The 20,181-nt window shown below is 33.0% G+C and overlaps 1 protein-coding gene across 1 annotated transcript; it reads left to right on the top strand.

The window, feature by feature from the left end:
- The first annotated feature begins 836 nt into the window (after window positions 1-836).
- Window positions 837-10,695, top strand: LOC148597479 (lactose-binding lectin l-2-like). Its single transcript, XM_088564399.1, has 4 exons — window positions 837-1,170; window positions 7,274-7,319; window positions 7,580-7,661; window positions 10,375-10,695. The coding sequence occupies exons 1-4, from the start codon at window positions 872-874 to the stop codon at window positions 10,632-10,634; spliced, it is 687 nt and encodes a 228-aa protein (XP_088420525.1). The 5' UTR covers window positions 837-871; the 3' UTR covers window positions 10,635-10,695.
- Window positions 10,696-20,181: the final 9,486 nt, after the last annotated feature.

The raw sequence follows: 20,181 nt of genomic DNA, 5'->3' as shown, positions 1-20,181 counted from the left end.
ACAATACCCACTTGCATTTCTTCAATATTAAAGCATTAGTGTAACTAAATAGAATATAATTATTATGAAAACAACCGAATTCCCATTCCCCCATCCAAAATACCTATTCACCATATACCGAAGAATAAGAAGTTTACCACTAAGAGTACTGTAAATACTTGAAACTTAATATTTTTAATTAACGCGAAATAAAGATTTCGCGTTTGGACAAAAACCGTCAACATATACTATTAGCCTGACGATTGGAAAAAATGAAATTTTGAATTGGTTTCTGTCAATTTATTTGTTTTATTTTTAGACACTAACGGTTGCTTCCTGAATCTACAAAATACAACAAGTTGTTTCACATTACAATAAATGTCTTTGTTTTCCATGTCTTATCTTTTCACTGGATTGCATTCTCATTTTCGCTAAAATCTTGGTTCCCTTGATTACTCTTTCCAAATAATAACATTGTCTTACATTCAGATTCAAACTTGGGTATTTTCATCTATTGTCAACTTTGGTGTAATATGAATTAGCGACTGTTTTAAATTATTTTTTACTTATTACGCAAATGAACCAGTGAAAATATGACTGATTATGTTGTTATAAAAAATGTGTAAAAGTCATTCATTGATAATTTTAAAAGCATGTTCTTTCAAAATACCAATTTCAAAAACTAGTTTTAGGAAAATCTCTTTTACATTTAAACACTTGATACTCGAAAAATGCTTTTCAAAACTCAAATGCAATGTATAGATCATCGATTGAAATAAAGTATATAAATATCAAAGCAGGATTCTGTGTATATATATCGTTATTTGAAAATTCGTTAAGCTAGTGTTACATGTACCACGAATTAATTCACGACACAAGTCAGCAGTTGACAATGCTTGTAAGATTTTCAATTTTTTTCCCCTATTCCTTGTTTGTTATACAGATAAAACATGCATCTGCAATATTTACTCAGACCACGTTTCATGTGGAAAAGAACAAAGTTACTGTAGCAAGCATTTCGGATGGTATTTCATGTCAATCAAAAACAATGTGCGCTCATATTTGCAAAAATGATGAATGTTGTTCAGCAAGTTTTTCTGTAGTAAGAAAACTGTGCGTATTGACACCATACGACATGTGTTTAAGTGGATCTCTGCTAGCTTATTCTGACGATTGGATTACCATTATGAGGTATGTGGTACATTAAGAGTTTTTGTTGCGTATAATCGGATATACCTGAATCAGTAACCTAAATAAGCTTGATTGATTGACTAAAGTTAAAAGTCCTATGGCAGATATTTTAAAATTTCAAAGCATGTCACCAAACTCGGAAACTATTCCAGTCATCACTCTTGTCATTGATGCCACGTGCTTATTGAGGAAGCAATAACTTTATCAATATATTTGTTTTACAAAACTGACGACCTGTCTTTCAAAACCTCATACAACCACAACCCGACAAGGAGGTTGGCAGGTGTCATGTCACATCAACCCAAGAAATGCAAATAATTTTCATGTTACAACTAATTTGAAGAAATTACAATAAATATATTAGAAAAAAATATGAATTACCGACCCTACATCTAACAGGGTTATGTTGTTACAGGATTAAAGTCATCACTAAAGAACTAAAGAAGTTTTACGGTCGTCATCATGAACTCGTTGATCGTTACGATATGTATCCATCTGCCCCATGAAAACTGATTGTTCAACGCGTTATAAGTTTCCTTTCCTCTTCCGTCTATCCCAGACTTGACTTTTTATGAGCAACTCGGCGGGTGTTTCTAGAAAAACAAAGGACGCTTACCCTGCAGATGCATCTGGCCCATGCTTCCAGTTTGTAGTGGAGTTCGAGTTGCTCATTTGCTTTTGTGACTTTGTATGTATTAGTTTAGCTACTTTATGTTCTTTGTTGTGTTTGACTGTTTTCCCTGTCTGGTCTTTGTTCATGGATTACGTTCTTTTGATTACCGCTATAACCTTGGTTCCCTTGATTACCCTTTAAAGTATATACACACATTTACCTCTTGAGCAGTGAAAATGTGTTCCCAATGTGCCATGTATAATAAAATTGGACACTTTTCACATCAAAGATGCAATATTTGCTTTTTTAGATAAATTAAGATGGTATCACATTAGTTAAAATAGCTAAATTACTTAAAAATAGAGTAATTTTCACCAATACTATATGAAATTTTGGTATTTTTGTTCTTCTGAAACAAGAAAAATGCGTTTTCAATGATCCATTTACACCAAATGTAGTCATTTTTCACATTAAAAGTACTTTCTTTTCATATTTAGAGCAATTAAATTGTTTCGCATCAATCAAACATACTCTTTTATCTAAAATTGAGTATATATTATCCCAATTTTATGAAATTTTAATATTTTCATACTCCCAGGCCAGTGAAAATGTTTTCACAATGTACCATATATAATAGTCAATGTGCTGAGGCACTGAGTCAAGGAAGACCTCAAGGTAATCAAAAATATTCATGTAACCAAATTGTAAGCTAAATAAACAGATCAAAACTTAGTCGTTTCAAAGAATTATCATTTGTTTTAACGCTGTGTATATTAATACAGTTCGTTTATCAATATATATTTTTGGATCTTCTTTTGTATCATTGCTTTTGGTATTCCTGGATGTACACGTACGTTGATGTTCTCAAATTTCCCAATACTTAAATCAGCATTTCTTACAAAGTATGGATTCCACCGAAAATCACTGAGTATTAATATTTGATGACTTTTTTAAAGTAAGAATGGATCCACAACTTGAAATTTCAGTTTGGAGATGCATGAAGTAGAAATGAATCCTGCAGACTAGAGGGAGTTGAACAAAGGTCTAATCTCAAGGGAGAAAATTTAAATGCTCATTTTGATGCAGAATCTTTTTTGTAATAAATAAAAACTAAAATTTGTCTTTGTCATTGTTTTCTAGATTAGGCTATGGGTTTAACTCGAATTACCTTTCTCTAGGAATTTTCCAGTTCAAACAAGGATATAAACTCTTGTTGTAAAATTACTATGCAGTTTAAAGATCGTTAAACTAAAAGCAACTTTGTAGCTTATAGATTTGAGCAATTTAAGAGTCGGGAAGTCAATGGTATAGAGATGTGGTGAATACAGGGAATATGATGTCTTTGTCACAAATGCACTTTGAGTATAAATTCATCGTTTTTTCTCTCCAAAACAAAATAGCAGCTAGAGAACCCATAGCCCATGAGTACCACTTTTTTATGATGAATCACTATTGCTGAGTGTTTTATACCTGTCTGTCCGCAATAATGTTTGTGCATTTCTTTCTCTTTTTCTGCATGATTCTTTCACAAATATGTAAAAGATTACAATATAAGTAATTTACATGTTTTGCAAATATATAAGTGCTAAGAAATCAGGCTTCATGTTTTTGTAGGTTTTTTTCAGAGATTTTGACATACACATTTACAGCTGTTTCATGCTATACATATATGTACCAGCACTTGAGAATCATGAACTTTGTTTCATACTTAAATAATATCCCAGCACAGAGATGGTCTGCTTTACATTTTCTTTCTTCTCACTTGATCTAGTGAAACTTCTAAGTGATAACCACTGAAAAAAAAAATCAAGGAAAAAAATCATAACAGTGTCTGATATATGCAAAATGTTATAATGTAAGTTCATGAAAATATACATGTATCTTAAGCATATGATATGGAGAAACCTCCTCTTGCTGGGAAATATTGTTACATGTATATATTATTTCATGTAATTCAGACAAAAATAAGGGATGAGTGGTAGTAAAGTACCAGGTTTTTACTGGTTTTTAAACCGCCTGGACAATATTCCCACAATGATCAATATTGGTCGATTGAAATTTTGCAAACAATATTTCTATCATTATTCATAGTTTTTGTCCTACATTAACAAATGTTAATACAGTATATATCTTCTACATGTCAGTGTTCCTAGGTTTTATTATTTTAATTCCTCTATCAGCTGTATTAACTAGCATTTCCTTCTCTAAAATAATTCAAATTAATCTGAAATAACATAACAAACATTAGAAAAATGTACAGTGAATTTCATGAGCAATGCTTTGTTTCAATAACTATTTATAACAGGCAACACAAGTAAGAGTAGAACAGGTTAATTTTCACATGTCCTTGTTAAAACATCTCCTCCTAACCAGGAAGATAATAAAAGGTGGTGAAAGATAATGAAATGATGAGTTTAAGACAATAAATTAAAGTCGTTTCATTTACCAGACAAAAACCTTCTAAATACAGAAAATGATTGTTAAGGTTATTGCTTTAGGGCTTCTTCCATGTATGATTTTAGCTACCTGCTGATTTATAATGACGTTTGGACCCCCATTCCAAAATTTCTGGATCAATCCCTGAATGTTGATTTATCTATGAACATTAAGTGTCACATTGTAAAGTAGAAAACAAATTAGATATATGTATTACTATATTACAAATATCATAATTTTATGTATGAAATCTTTAATTGATACCGTACTGCATATGCCAGTAATCATAGTTAGAGTACACGCACATTTTTTTGTAGTTTTCAGTGTAAATGTCTTGTTCACAGATATACAAATGTAAACTGTAAATTTTGCTAAAAAATATGACTACACTGATCTACACTAGCAATTAAAACATACCTATCACTAGTTTTGAACATTTTGAATAATTGTGTAAATACAAAGTATATGAATAAATAATGCATACCTTCCACACTTACCTAGTACATTGTACATGTAAGAATGTCCATGAAAATCAGCTCTTAGAAAAGGTCTACTTTTTGGTAGCCTTGATATCCAACACATTTTCAATGTACTTTCATGGACACAGAATTTCTAACATAATTGTATCTTTCTTGTGTCATGAAAATCCTGTTTCTTACTTTATGATCTGCATTCTAAATAAATGTATCTGGTTTATCTTGACAATGTACTAAAAAGAACCACTTACATGGATATAATACACAATTATGTAAATTGTATTACTATTTCGTACAGAAGTTAATTCCATGGATCAAATTTATCCAATTGAAATTTTCCAATAAATAGGAGGGGTGCCAACCCCATGCACCCTCCCCTGGATACGCAAAAAGTGTACATTGCAGCTCCGAAAATCCGTCATTAGAAGCTCCGACATCTTCATTCAAAGGGTCAGATCGACAGAAATAAATTGGCAAATCTTGATTGAGATTGTTCGGGACACTTTGACAAAATAGTCCAGCTGTCTGCGTCAAAATTTAAATAGTTAATATTGTATAATCATTGAAATCTTGCACTTCTACACATATTAAATAGCCTTAATATCGTTATACTCCCACGTCGTACGTAAAGTAAACAGCTCATATTTAACATGGAGTATGATCGGCGGCGGAGCGATATCTTAATGTAAACTTTGCAAGGAGAATAACTTGCGGAGTGTCATTTTGATAGTTATATGTTGAAATGTTTACCCTGGTTACGTAATTTGGTTGCCATTCGAAAGAAGGAATATCGTTTTGCCAGATCCTTTAATCTCAGTTTCCGCTATATAGATGACGTATTATCTTTAAACAATCCTAATTTCGGGGATTTGATACATTGCTTCTACCCCAAAGACCTTGAGATAAAGGATACTACAGACACTGTTAAGTCAGCCTCATATCTTGACCTATACTTAGAAATCGATGGTAAAGGAAAACTATCTACCAAACTGTACGACAAACGTGATGACTTTTCATTCAGAATTGTCAACTTTCCTTTCATCTGTGGCACCATCCCTTCAGCACCTGCGTATGGAGTATTCATATCACAACTCGTACGTTATGCCATAGCTTGCCGAAACCATACAGACTTTTGGTATCGCGGTAGAACTGTAGCAAATAGGCTTCTAGAACAGGGGGTTACATTGCTACAAAATCGAAGTCTTCACTAGAGAAGTTTTATTGTCGTCATCATGAATTCGTGGATCGTTATGCTGTATCCATCTGCACCATGAAAACTGATTTATTCAACGGGTCCTTTCCTCGTTTGTCTACCCAGGACTTGACTTTTTATGAGCAACTTGGCGGGTGTTTCTAGAAAAGCAAAGGACGCTTACCTTACCGGTGCACCATGTCCATGCTCCCAGTTTTTAGTGGAGTTTGAGTTGTTCATTCGCCTTTGTTATTTTGTGTGTATGATTTTAGTTACTTTATGTTCTTTGTTGTGTTTGTCTGTTTTCCGTGTCTGGTCTCTGTCCCTGGATTACACTATTTTGATTACCGCCATAACCTTAGTTCCCTTGATTACCCTTAAAGAACTTTCAATATGTTCATACTTCCACACCAAAGACAATGTTTTCGCAATGTACGATGTTTAAGGAAAATTAATGTGATTTTGTATCAAAACATTTACAGACATTTGAAAAATGTGTATATCGAATGTGTTTATTGAGGCATAATTCACATTAATGTACAATTACATGTAAGATGTAAACAATCACCAAAATACGACGAACACGTACACTATATATCATAAATTATTACTAGTTTCGTTTTGCAAGTTAGATTTCAAAATATACCAATTACTGAGAAGAGTACTTCCGGCAGACACGATCATTCGTTTTTCGTGCTTCGTAAAATGTGTTTCATGTGGCTTTCGTTTATCGTTTGTTTCGTGTGCGTGTTTCGTAGGATCGCGTATTGTGTTTCATGTGCTTCGTGTTCGTGGGATTGGGAACGTCACACGTTTCAGGAGGTGTACCCTTGCACTTAGAAGATATGAATTACATAGAATATACTGTAGTTTTCAAATTTAAGGGAGACAAATCTGTTAATGACACTATAACACAATAAAAAAAACTATTGGATTTTTAACGTGGATTATCTCCTATGAGCAGACAAATTTCAATAAATGATGATACATTTCATAATATAATCCTATAAAGAAACTTGATAACAAAAATAAAAATGTGTAGTGTTTTTTTAAGGTACATCACATATTACATATAATCGAGTATTTTTGATAATATATTTGTTATGTTTAACGTGATAACTTGATATGTATAGCGATATAGAATAGGGAAGCAAATGGGAAAAGTACATGACATATTGACAATAGGGAATGAAGAGACTGGTCAAATTATAACCTGGAATGCCTCTCTTGAAATTTGCATAGATATGCACGGATTAACAAATCATTGCGTCCCGTCATTAAGAACTTCTTAAAACATATTTGTATAAAGGAATATACATATATTTTATGAATGTATTTTATTTTTAAGTTGATTTCGAATGCAATGAATAAATTGCTTTTTTTCAGGTGCAAAACATTTTACAGATCAAAGAAGACCTGGGACGATGCACAAGTAAGTTAATAAAAACGTATGGAGATTTCTCTTATAACGTTTAATAAATGGTCTGGAACGCTGGACTTTTTCCTAAAAATGGTCTGGAACGCTGGACTTGTTCCTAAAAATGGTCTAACAAATCCAAGATGAAGTACAGAGATTTGCAATCTCATAAATGAGCAATTGTGTTTCAACTGAGTGGGTATTAAGGCTATATATCTATTTTAGTATAAGATGAATGCTTACATGACTAATATTTGTTAATATTCTTACTACAGGCGTTTTGTAAGTCAAAAGGAGGACGATTAGCAACAATACGAACAGCTGACGACAATGACGAAGCACTGCGACTGATAAAAGGTACATTTATTAAGTACAAGTTATAGAAAGTGATAAAATGAGAATATCTTAAACACCAATGATCCGAAAATATATCTGATCATTCTTTGATATGATAATTAGATACTATCTACATACAAAGATTAGAAGTCATTGAATACGACGTTGGGAAATATGATTTTGAAAGGTTTATATGCCGTTATATGCATTTGTAGTGAATTTCAATGAAATAGTTCTGCCGTTATTTTTTTTTCAATGTTTTGGTGTATAGTTAATGTTTAAACCCTGAAATTCCTTAGTATACGGTTCTAATGCTACTGATGAGACGTATACACCTTGCCACACGTTTACTGTATACATTTTTCCAATATTTATTTGATTGTTATGTTTCTACACACAACATTATAGCGCCAATAGTGTACTCATTCCACAATTTTGAAAGTATTAAGTACAATTCTGTGTAAGAAACAGGCAATGAGTGACACATCATAATTCTCTATTTCGTCTATTTTGCCCCAAATATATATTAAATAAATCTAGAAAACAGTCGAAAAGCTATTCAAATTTATCCTGAAGCATCTGTGATGATATTGTATAGATGGGATAAATGAGGAACATTTTCGCGCCATTTTTCTTAGGGCAGTTCAACTAATTGTTCTATCAATATCTTAAAAATGGCAAATTTTGCAAACACTTTTATGGTTATTTCTGGAGGTTATCAGGTATAAATACTTGGTAAATGCAAAAAAATCTGTTTTTTTTTTCCTTCATATGCCACACCATATACACATTTTGCATGATTCTTAGACAGGAAAATACTCAATAGAAGTGTAGTATAATTACTGATAACATCATGCCATGTTTCCCCAATTGTCTTATTCTTACAGTCTAACACCTATGTAAATTTCATTGACGTCATAGATATGTAGTAATGTATAATTTCCTAGAATTCATAATACTTTGTATGAGTTCCTATTAACTTCCATAACCTGCAATTAATAAAGACAAATAATTTTTAATTACAATATCAACATGTAATTAATAATAGTATGAAATTATACTTTTATCCATTATTTCCATACAAGGTTTTGTATTAGTCCGTATACAACCATGTGATGATACATTGTCATAACTCTGTAATTCAAGCTCTAAAATGGTATATTCTTCCCATATGCCATCTCTCTATTGTCTCTATCCCTGTTCCTCATAGATAATTCCTCATATCCGATAGAAAAAAAATCTACATTCTCCATAGAAACCCCGTTGCATGCGTTTTTTTCTGTTTAAAATATTCATATTATCAAATAAAATTGCAGATTATTTTAATTCATCAACATCTATAATGAGTAACTGGGACTCCACTAAAAACTGGGAGAATGGGCCAGATGCACCGGTAGGGAAAGTGTCCTCTAATTTTCTAGAAACACCCGCCGAGTTGCTCATAAAAGGTCAAGTCCGGGTAGATGAAAGAGGAAAGGAAAACCACGTTAAACAAATCAGTTTTCATGGTGCAGATGGATACACCGTACCGATCCACGAGTTCATGATGACGATCATAAATCTCCTTTAGTGATGACTTCAATCAGAAGCCGATTTGTAAGAAGTCTAGCGTGATACAAAAAGTCTGCGAAGTTATTGCTTATTCTGGCATAACGTATGAGTTATGTATGAAAACTCCATACGCAGGGCTGATGGGATAATCCACAGAACAGAGAAAAGTTGATAATTCTGAATGAAAAGTCATTACGCTTATCGTAAAATTTGGTCAAAAGTGTTTCCTTTACCATTGATCTCTAAGTGTAGGTCAAGATATGAGGCTCACTTCAGTGTGTGTATAGTATCCTTTATCTAAAGTTCTTTAGGGTAGATATGACGTACTAAATCCCCGAAACTAGGATTAAGAAAATACGTCATCTATATATTGTAAACTAGAATTGAAGGATTTGTTAACCGATATTCTTTCGGATCAGATCGGCTATTAAGCCAGTCTCATAAGACTGAAGAAATAGGTCCGAAAGTAACGGAGAACAGTTTGTTTCAATTGGAATGCTGACCAATGGTTGAAAAATGCATTCATCACACAAGACAAATATGTTGTCAATCAAAAATTACCAGCGATACAAAAAGTCTGAATAGTTACGGCAGGCTCTGGCATTACGTATGAGTTGTGATATAAAAAATCAGCAGGTGCTGAAGGAATGTTACCACAGATGAGAGGAAAGTTGACAATTCTGAATGAACACTCATCATGTTTGTCCTGAAGTTTGGTCAATAGTTTTCCTTTACCATCGATCTCTCAGTGTAGGTCAAGCTATGCTGCTGACTTCACAGTGTCTGTAGTATCCATTCTCTCAAGGGTAAATGCGATGTATCAAATCCACAAAACTGGGATTGTTTAACGATAACACGTCATTTATATAGCGAAAACTGAGATTAAAGGATCTAGCTAAATAATGTGCTCTCTTTTTGATCAGATCAGCTATAAAGTAATGGGAAAGGATTTCGAAACGGAGAATAAATGCAATGGAATTCTTGACATTTACTAGACGTACACTTTTCGATGGATTACTCTATATGAGGAATTGAGAGGAAGACAAAAGGGACAACTGAACATTAGATGGTGTAAATGGACAAAACAAAAGACCATCTAAATGCTGCATGTTGACAAAAATGTGTTATATCGAATTAAAAGCTATAGATTTCACAAATTATATAATGTTTCTTTGTTCAAAAGGTAACAACGTACAGTCAACTAGTGTATGGATAGGTGGTACAGACAGGCATAAAGAAGGGTCATTTGATTGGGAGGGAACATTGGAACAAGTTTCACTTAATGAAAGATATTGGATACCTGGTGAACCAAATAACTATGGAGAGCAGCAGAACTGCTTAGGGTATAGTGATTTTAATCATCACGAAAGACTTTTTAAGTTTGATGACATAAAATGCGATTTGTTGTATTTTTTCATATGTGAGTTTTTCGATTATCAATAACTTTAGGAAATGAATTAGTCCTATTCTCACTATTGCACTAATATTGTCATAGACTTTTATAATGCAGTGCTTATTTTCAGAATTTAAAAAAAGATATGTAAATTTATTCAATAAATTTTTACTTATATAGCATTTCTGTGAAAAACTAATTTCCACAAAAAACACAGTGTCCCCGTAGATAGGACGAAAAGTATCTTGACCTATAATCTATAAATAACTATTTTCTCTACATTTACCTGCGTTTGTACCCATCAACCAACCTTTTTTACTGGAGCATTTTTATGTCATAATGTTTGAAATATAAAATTATAACAAAACGTTTATCATCTAACAGTCATAGCTCTATTTCCTAAGTCATTGGTCACATCTTTTGAACTCCGCAGATACCAAAACAACACCTTTAGAAGAACTATATCACAGCTTTACAATAACAGTTCTTCTGTAAGATCTTTCCCCAAGCTGTATAAATGGTAAACAGACTATTGTCAAATCTTCTGTTTAACCTTTTTCAAATCTCTGTGAATGGTACCTAGCCTGTGATCGGATTTGCAATAATGATAAGGTCCTGTCAAATTCCTTGTGAATTGACAATGAATGAACGCCACAAAACATTGACTTTCGTTAAACTTACAAATACATTAGTGTTTTACTACAGAATTTATATTGTAATTGGGTCAGTTCACAGAAAAAACCAAAAAAAAAAAATCACAAAACAAAACAAAAACAAAATAATGAAAAAAAAAATTAAACAAAAACTCAACCGATTAATGTTTTAATTTTATCCTGCATGCGAATATCTTTATATAGTTCTGCTTTAAATTCAAGAAGTCTTATTACAAACAATTATGAAAGTATGCAGAACTACATGTTATCTATCATGTATAGTACTTGTATGAGTAAAATGTCCTTTTCTATGGTATAAGTTGGATGGAAATGTGGAGGGGATAATAGGGAGAATGGGGAAATTAGACTTTTTTAGTATTTATCAATATGTTAAAATTATTATATCAGTTAAAAAACAGTGTAAATGTTTTTTATAACATGCTGTTACATGATATTGATTGCTGTCGTTTATTAACACAGAGAGTCAAACTTAAAAACCACAGTAAAAATAACACAGTAATTAGTACCAACAAAGACAAATGACGCCCGTATTGGTATTCAATGAATTAACAATGCATATTCATAAGAACGTATCTTAGATATTTTCGGAACCCTCAGGGACATTAATAAAAAGAGCTAACTTTTACAGATCATTAATAATACAAACATCCCATTTACACCATTTTCACTCTCACTATCCCCATTCCCCATTGAACTATTATCCCCTTCCCCATTGCCCCATTCAAATTCCCCATGGAAAAATCCCCATCCCCCATGGTTATTTTCTTATTAAAATACATTGTCGAATCTTATATTTTGGAATTCTTCAACATTGAAACTCATATTTTTAATCAAATTTAATTCGCTTACACTACCGGTGCACCTGGTCCATGCTCCCAGTTTTACCGTCTACATTGTTTTCAATTTTATATTATATTGACATTATAAGATATATAAGACTAAAGTCAAAATCATTTTATTTAAAGGACAAATGACATTTGTATATTAATGGGTTGAAATATTTGATATTGTTTTACTATCCAAAAATCCAGACACTGCCGTGGTACAGATGATTCATTATGTAGCATTTGCTTGTGTACATTAAGATTTGTTTATTTGGACGCTTACCCTACCGATGCACCTAGTCCATACTCCCAGTTTTAGTGGAGTCCGAGTTGCTCATTTACTTTTGTCACTTTGTATGTATGATTTTAGTTACTTTATGTTCTTTGTTGTGTATGTCTGTTTTCCATGTCTGGTCTTTGTCCCTGGGTTACATTCTTTTGATTACCGCTATAACCTTGGTTCCCTTGATTACTCTTTGATTACCGCTATAACCTTGGTTCCCTTGATTACTCTTTGATTACCGCTATAACCTTGGTTCCCTTGATTACTCTTTCACATAATGAATACTTCATTTGCTCAAACTTAATAAACAATATCCACATTCCCAAACCCCATATACATGTAACATAGAATTAGAAGTTTTTCCCATTCAAGTGCTGTACAATTTGTGGAGTTAACCAAAGACACATTTCATTAAAAACATCTCAATAAATCTGAAACCAATACACAACGGATCAACATTTTGAACAATCAACAATCAAAACTACAAGAATTAAAATCAATATTTGTGTCCAATAAATGGTTCATTTTCATTTCATATTGATTTACTCAAGCAACTACACAAATATAAAAATGAAAAAAAAATATTGTTCAACTTCCTTGTGTGGACAGCAAATATGCACGCTTACGATTTCATAAGAATCAGAAAATACTTAAATATATTACAGAAATGTAGCCCCGTGCAGGTCCGGGTGTCAAAAGAATAGGCCTGCAGCATCGCTAAGCTTGTCGTAAAAGGCGACTTAATAGTGCTCAGGGCCAGGGCCTAGATGCTCTGCCCACGGAGCAACTGGGATGTGTGCCCCAGGTGGTGGAATGAGGTACCCCTAGCGTGTAACACGCTTGGGTTATCAGGCTATTATACGGAAAACCTGACCGCAAACCATAGTGGTGCACCGTGTTGGGAAAGATGCCACGTTCCTCGCACGTTAAAGAACCCAGCTAGGAGTAGGAACCCTTGCGCTCCGCCACAGGAGGCTCATTTGTCCGACCCTAACCGTCCCTTCCTTTTTCTAGTGGCAATCAAAATTTGTCGACCCCATTATCCTTGTGTCTCAACGCTCTTTTCATTTCATCACCATCATCATTTCATGTTAATTTTATCATCCATTTCATGTTCATCGCCTGCATAAAGTTACAATATTGCTGCTCAGGCGTTAAACCCCAACAATCAATCATATGAAAATGTAAAAATGAAATGCTCTTTTGTGTATCACTAATACGCCGATCTTGATAATTTTCGAGTGTTATGAAAATATACTTATGCGACGAAAGAAAAAAAATCCCTTTTTCCATTAATCATAGAGTTAGCTTGTTAAAAGGTGAAAATAACGTACACGGTCAGTCGGTCTGTTCTTGGTATAACTGTTCATAAAACCTGAGTAAAAATGACTATTTAATGAACATACCTGTTCAGAACCCTAGAATAATCAAATTTTTGACATAATATCTATCTGAATCAATCCAAAAGCTGATTCAAAATCACGACACAACTATAATATATGTGGGTAATAATAGTGCCTTTTTTCCTTTACCATTGTTTTGAATATTTCGGCAATTGGTTAAAAGTTACTCCTTTGGTTCCTCAATATTTCTAAAGTGGACACTGAATAAAGTTTGGTGCCAAAGAAAGCGGTATCATATTTGTTAATATTTTTTTTGTCTTTGCTTGAACATTTCCAAGTTATATGATCTTATAATATCAGGCATCAATGTCAAAAAAGTCGTAAGAGTGAAGTTGATCGTAGGTAATGACGTCATAAAAGAAAATAACCTCGTTACGCCATCAATAGCGGTCAATTTTACACTTACGACTTTTTGTGAAATTGACGCCTGCATTGCATTGTCCCCACCAGACGTTCTAGAATCGATTCAAATAATGATCTTTTATAAGTCATAAAAATATTCATCATATAATCATACTGATCTGATCGTAGATGTGGTTGAACAGACTCGTGTGTCATTGATTGGGTCATATCGTTCACCTAGACCATTACACAAAAGGCAATATTCGAAACGACATACGAAACGTCTGATAACTCGATTACTGTTTAAATCATTTGAAATTTCTTAATTTATTGAAAATAAGTAATATAACATTATCATATAAATCTAAAATCTGCTGGCAATCCAACATTTCATGTTCAATGCATATATATAGAGAGAAGTTACACAAGTTAATGGTCACTTCTAAATTTCTAATTACTGTCTATGTAAGATCACACTTTGATAAAAAAAATGATGGAAAACTTTCCGACCAAATGATGAATTTGTTTCAATTTAAATAAAAATTATTGAAACCAAACTTTTGTAGTATACTAGTCAACAAAAAGCGATACAGTACTAAAGTATCACTGTCTTGTAAAAACAATATTAAACGGATGAAATTTTTCACAGTAACAAACAACTCGTCTAAGACTGCTCCTGGACCTAAAACATACAAATCACACTTGACTGGAATTTTAGTTTGCGGATCTCGATAGGAAAATGCTTGCGTTATCAGTTTATCCTGATATCGGATCATATTTTCTCAATTTCATTCATATCTGATTTCCCTTTATCTTTCGCTTACTCAAACCAATAAATAATTTATTACAAAATGATACATGTAAAACTTTCCAACTCATTATTGAAAATAATATGCCACCGTAAATTTTGCTTCTATTGGTTTCAGATTAAAATACATTTCATTATTGATAACTCATTTCCTATTTTTCAATAGTCAGTTGCATATATTTTAATTTGTTTTGATTACAGGTTACAGCATTATGAAAATTCAAGTACACAGTTAATATATTACATGGAACTACCAAACTGCCAAACAGTTGAAAAAAATGTAAAATGCTTTGAAAACCATTATATGCTACAAAATGTTACTCCTTTTTTATACAAAATCAAAACACGTGACAGTTTCCATTGGATATAGATTGTTTAAGTTTTGATGTAATGACATGTGAATAGATACACAATTTTGTCCTCCTTTTGGGGACACATAATGGATTCTTATTGCGGATTGGCCATTCTTATAAACGGAACGTTTATATAATTCAATACCTGTAGAAGTAACGTTTGCTTTTGTACATTCTAATTAAAATTTAAATACATGGAAAAGATAATGTATTGCATTGCATAAATTAATCTGTAACTTTTCTTTCAAAATCGTTATCGATTCGTAGTATTGATATAAGTAGAATGAATATGGTAAATATGCCAAAGAGACAACAATGAAAAATGGAAAATGTCAGCTCAAGGTAACCAATGGATCTTCAATCAGGAAACTTCAAACCAATGTGCAGGCTAAAACTGGCCCCAAAACAACATTTTATACAGCCACACACACATTGTTGTCCCCAGCAACATAAATCAAACTGAAACAGGAACAAGACATACAGTGACTAGAAATTGCTGACGGGGGACAGACACAAAATATGCATTTAAAATGCTTTGGCGTGATCACAATCCTACCCCTTTGAAAAGTGGTCAATATGAAAACAATATTACACAACAAAACATACCTATACTTTGTAAAACATAAATAAAGACACTGTATATCAGTTTAACAAAGTAACAAAGGATACAAGCAGTTAACTGACATGTCAGCTCCAGACCAGTTTAAACCCATAATATTATGCCTTCATCGAATGCTATATAAATCTTAATTCTTCCCATGCAGGGTTAAGAATCCCATTTCATCATAAGTTGTATCAAAGGGACACAAACCATGTCATGACGAAAGCTGCTTTTAAATATAGTGCGTTTATTTCTATGTAAGGACCAAATAAGGGAATCAATAATACAAAAAAAAATGTATATTTAAGGAGGTAGCCAGACCAAGGGTAAAGGACATAACACTTGAAATCAGTGATATGTTTGTATCATATTCAATTTCAGTAAAACATTTCAAGCTTTTCTATGAAACAGAATGAAATCAATCCAAGTCACTTTAATGCTTACATGAGATTGGTGTAAAATAATGAGTACAAACGTTCAAATGATTTCTGAAAAAGAGTTGTGCAAAACAGCTTGTCGTAAAATCACTTTCAAAACTTTTCGTTTAAATGTCACGTGGATATTCTTACCACAAAACCTAAAATGGTTTGCGGCCTTGGCCACGCTTATATAACATAACAATCTATAATATATTATCGCGCCTCTCCAAATCCACGACCCGGGACGTGGCTGCCGTTGTTTTTCAAGATTTTCAAAAGGCGGACTACAAAATGTTTGAAAGAAATGACATGAAATTGATACAACCGTAAGACAGGAAGCTGCTGGCTGAAATAAAAGACAAATTTGTTTAAAAAAAGTATAGACGCTGAAATTTGCATGGACATACTCGAAAATGAGACCAAAACTACAATGCTGACAAGAAATAGCGATTTAGGATCGCTTGGATCCAATATCAGATTAGACATGTATTAACAAATACTAAAATTATACACATGACCGTTCTGACTTTGGATGTACATCCATATGCATGCATCTCATGAACGTTGTGGCAACTTAATTCATCAGGTAACAAAACCAGCAGATATATAAATACGAATCGTTATTGGCATTTAAAAAAATGTGTACACAGGATACAAAAGAGATGTTGAATATTTTAAAATTACATTATAAACAGGAAATTCAAGTAACAGGATTTTATACAAACAAGAATGAGTAAAAATTGAATAAATATCGTTTAAACTCTACATTAAGGAATACATACAGGGACCTGTTTAAGATATGTGTACATTGTACATATACTGTACATGCATTGGCGATAATAATTTTTTTTTCCGGAAAGATAAAACAGTCTTGACATATCAAGTGTTTTTTGGATAATTATTAATTAATTATCTATTAGATAAATAAACACAGATGCCTTTTTTTGGCTGATAAGAATCCGGAGAGAGTTAAACCTTTATTTGCAATTGGTATTAGAACAGTGTTTCTAACTCTGCCGGATCGTACGTTTTTAAAAGAATGAACTGCGTTGCTACATACAAAGAAATTATTTTTGAGAGTGTGTTACAGGTTTCTATACACTAAATTAATTAAGTGATTATACATGTACCAGCTTTTTAAAAACCGGTCAGTCAATGCAAAAATAAATTGTTATGGAGAACACTGAGCATTTTATACGGATACTAAAGCAAATATGGAAAACAAACGGTGTAATGAGGTGACACGGATGACCAGGTGTTTAATCATGTGAAAGTTAGCTAGGTTACATGATACATGTACAGGAATGGATTAAGACTGTTTAGAAGCGTTTTTTAGCGTCATTTTTGAAGTTTTTTTTCAATAAATGCGCATTGAGATCCAGCGTTAACCAAAATATCCATTTCATGTAAAAAGAATGAATTAATGCATAGTTTAAGTTGTCCAAAAGGTGTCCATCGGGGAGGGGAGTGCGTATTTTGGTGGATACCAAAAAGTAAGGCGGCATTGAGAATAATTATTGCAAATGTAGACAATATATTTTTTACTCTTCACTCGGATATCAATTAATAAAACTTTTAATCCTTTAAAAAGTTAGTAGGCAAATTATGAATGCAAATTCATTTTTTACCCGAGGCTGCTATTATGGCTCTTTGCTGATTTTGATAATTGCCAAATGTGAGAGAGTAATCAAGGGCACCAATGTTATAGCGGTAATACAAATAATGTTATCCAGGGACAAAGACCAGGCATGAAAAACAGACATACACAACAAAGAACATAAAGTAACTAAAATCATACAAACAAAGTAACAAAAGCAAATGAACAACTCGGACTCCACATAAAAACTGGGAGCAAGGACCAGGTGCAACGGTAGGGTAAGCGTCCTCTGCTTTTCTAGAGACACTTGCCGAGTAGCACATTAAAAGTCAAGTCCTGAGTAGACAAACGAGGAAAGGAAAACTGTGACCCGTTTACTTCATCAGTTTTCATGGTGCAGATGGATACACCATAACGATCTACGAGTTTATGATTAGAGAACAGCTTATGCAACTGTCAAACGTTGTATGCGGCATATCAAAACAATTTCGGGTATTTCAAGGCATTAATCTTACCTAATATAACCTCCAAATAAGAACAGATTTAGTAAAACTAAACAGGAGTGGCTGCATATAAATCTGAATCTACCAGCAGATATAAAAGACTCCCATTACCCTCGTCTTTTCTGATAATGAAGAAATAAAACACAGCAGTGTAAAAGCTACCAAGCCACAGAATGTGTAACAGACAATCAGACGCTAGAGGATGCACATAAAACGGTCGACACGTTTGCTCTCATATATCAGCTCTTCTTGTCATTGGTTTACAGCTTTCAACATTATCAGTTATACTGATGTTGCATTTATGCTTGTTAAACACACAGTCCACAGTCTGTCGGTCGACGGAAATTCTGCATGGTTGCCCAACAATAGTCCATGGTAATTTTTTAAAGACGTACCCAGTAATCAGAGGTTTTGGAATGGAAAAGAACTATTTCAATAGATAGAAAAGAGCACATTCGTTCTGGACAGGTTCAGCTCTTTGCTCTCGTTGCATCATTACTTAGCGATGAAACATGTTCGTCTATTGACTGGGGTTTCAATCGACAACTGTTTATTCTCTGAGTGCATTGCCAAGTATTTAATTTTTATTAGGTTTAATCTCCTCATAATAATGAAATACTGTACTGTACTGTTGTCGGCTTCAATTTAATACAAAGCGTAAATTCTCTGAAAAAGTATAAGGTCTCAATTAGAACTTATGACCAATGTAAAGTGCGACTAGAGCCTTTGTATGTAATGGCAAATGCATTCAATCAAACCTTAACTTTTCCTTATATATTTAAAAGGATATCACATAAATGATCATTTTTGTACGCTACAGTAAAATTTATCATCAACAAGACAAATAATAAATCATGTCGATAAAGAAGGCAATGACACCGTGAAAAAAAATTATTTCACTCAAAAATTATATTAAATACAAATGAGTTGAAGTCTTAAAAAAGCGCATTTATATAATTTTTCTGATTTATAGATTAAATAATTACAAGTGACGTGAAAGGTACACGAACATACATGTATTCTCATTTGATTTTTATTCGATTTTGCATGTGTCACGCCGCTTAAGGTACACCATATTTTGAAAAACAAATGGATATACGATTGAGTTTCAGATCTTTCTGAATGTTTTGTTCTATATAAAATGCAAGATATCCAATTGTGTAAGGTTTTAGTTATAGTCAGTTGTGTTACATGCAAGTAAGTAGTTTTTCTTTCAGTGTGTTTTCTTTTTTTTTTTTTGTTAACTGCTTATGAAAGACGCGATTGAGATTATTCGGCATTCCAATTGGAACAAATGATGTTCCTCTACTTGCTGACATATTCCTTCACAGCTTATACATTTAGCTGATCTGATAAAGAAAGAATATCATTTAGCTAGATCCTTTAATATCAGTTTCCGCTATAAAGATGACGTTTTATCTTTAAACAATCCTAATTTTGGGCATTTGATGCATCGCGTCTACCACCAACGAACTTGTGATAAAGGATACTACAAACGCTGCGAAGTCCGTCTCATATTTTGACATACACTTAGGAATCGATGGTAAAGGAAAACTATTGCCCAAATTTTACGACAAACGTGATGACTTTTCATTCAGAATTGTCAGTTTTCATTTCAACTGTGGCAAAATCCCGTCAGCATCTGCCTATGGAGTGTTTACATCATAACTCATACGTTACGCCAGAGCTTGCAGAAATATGCAGACTTTTTGTATCGCGCTAGAATTCTAACAAATAGACTTCTGGAACAGGGCAATGTTGCAACAAGATTGAAGTCTTCACTACAAAAG

This window comes from Perna viridis, chromosome 15 (assembly GCF_037379345.1).
Source record: "Perna viridis isolate PV_CMFRI_1.1 ecotype Kerala chromosome 15, ASM3737934v1, whole genome shotgun sequence".
Taxonomy (NCBI): domain Eukaryota; kingdom Metazoa; phylum Mollusca; class Bivalvia; order Mytilida; family Mytilidae; genus Perna; species Perna viridis.
The sequence above is the reverse complement of the archived record's forward strand: the minus strand, read 5'-3'. Positions and strand labels throughout refer to the sequence as shown.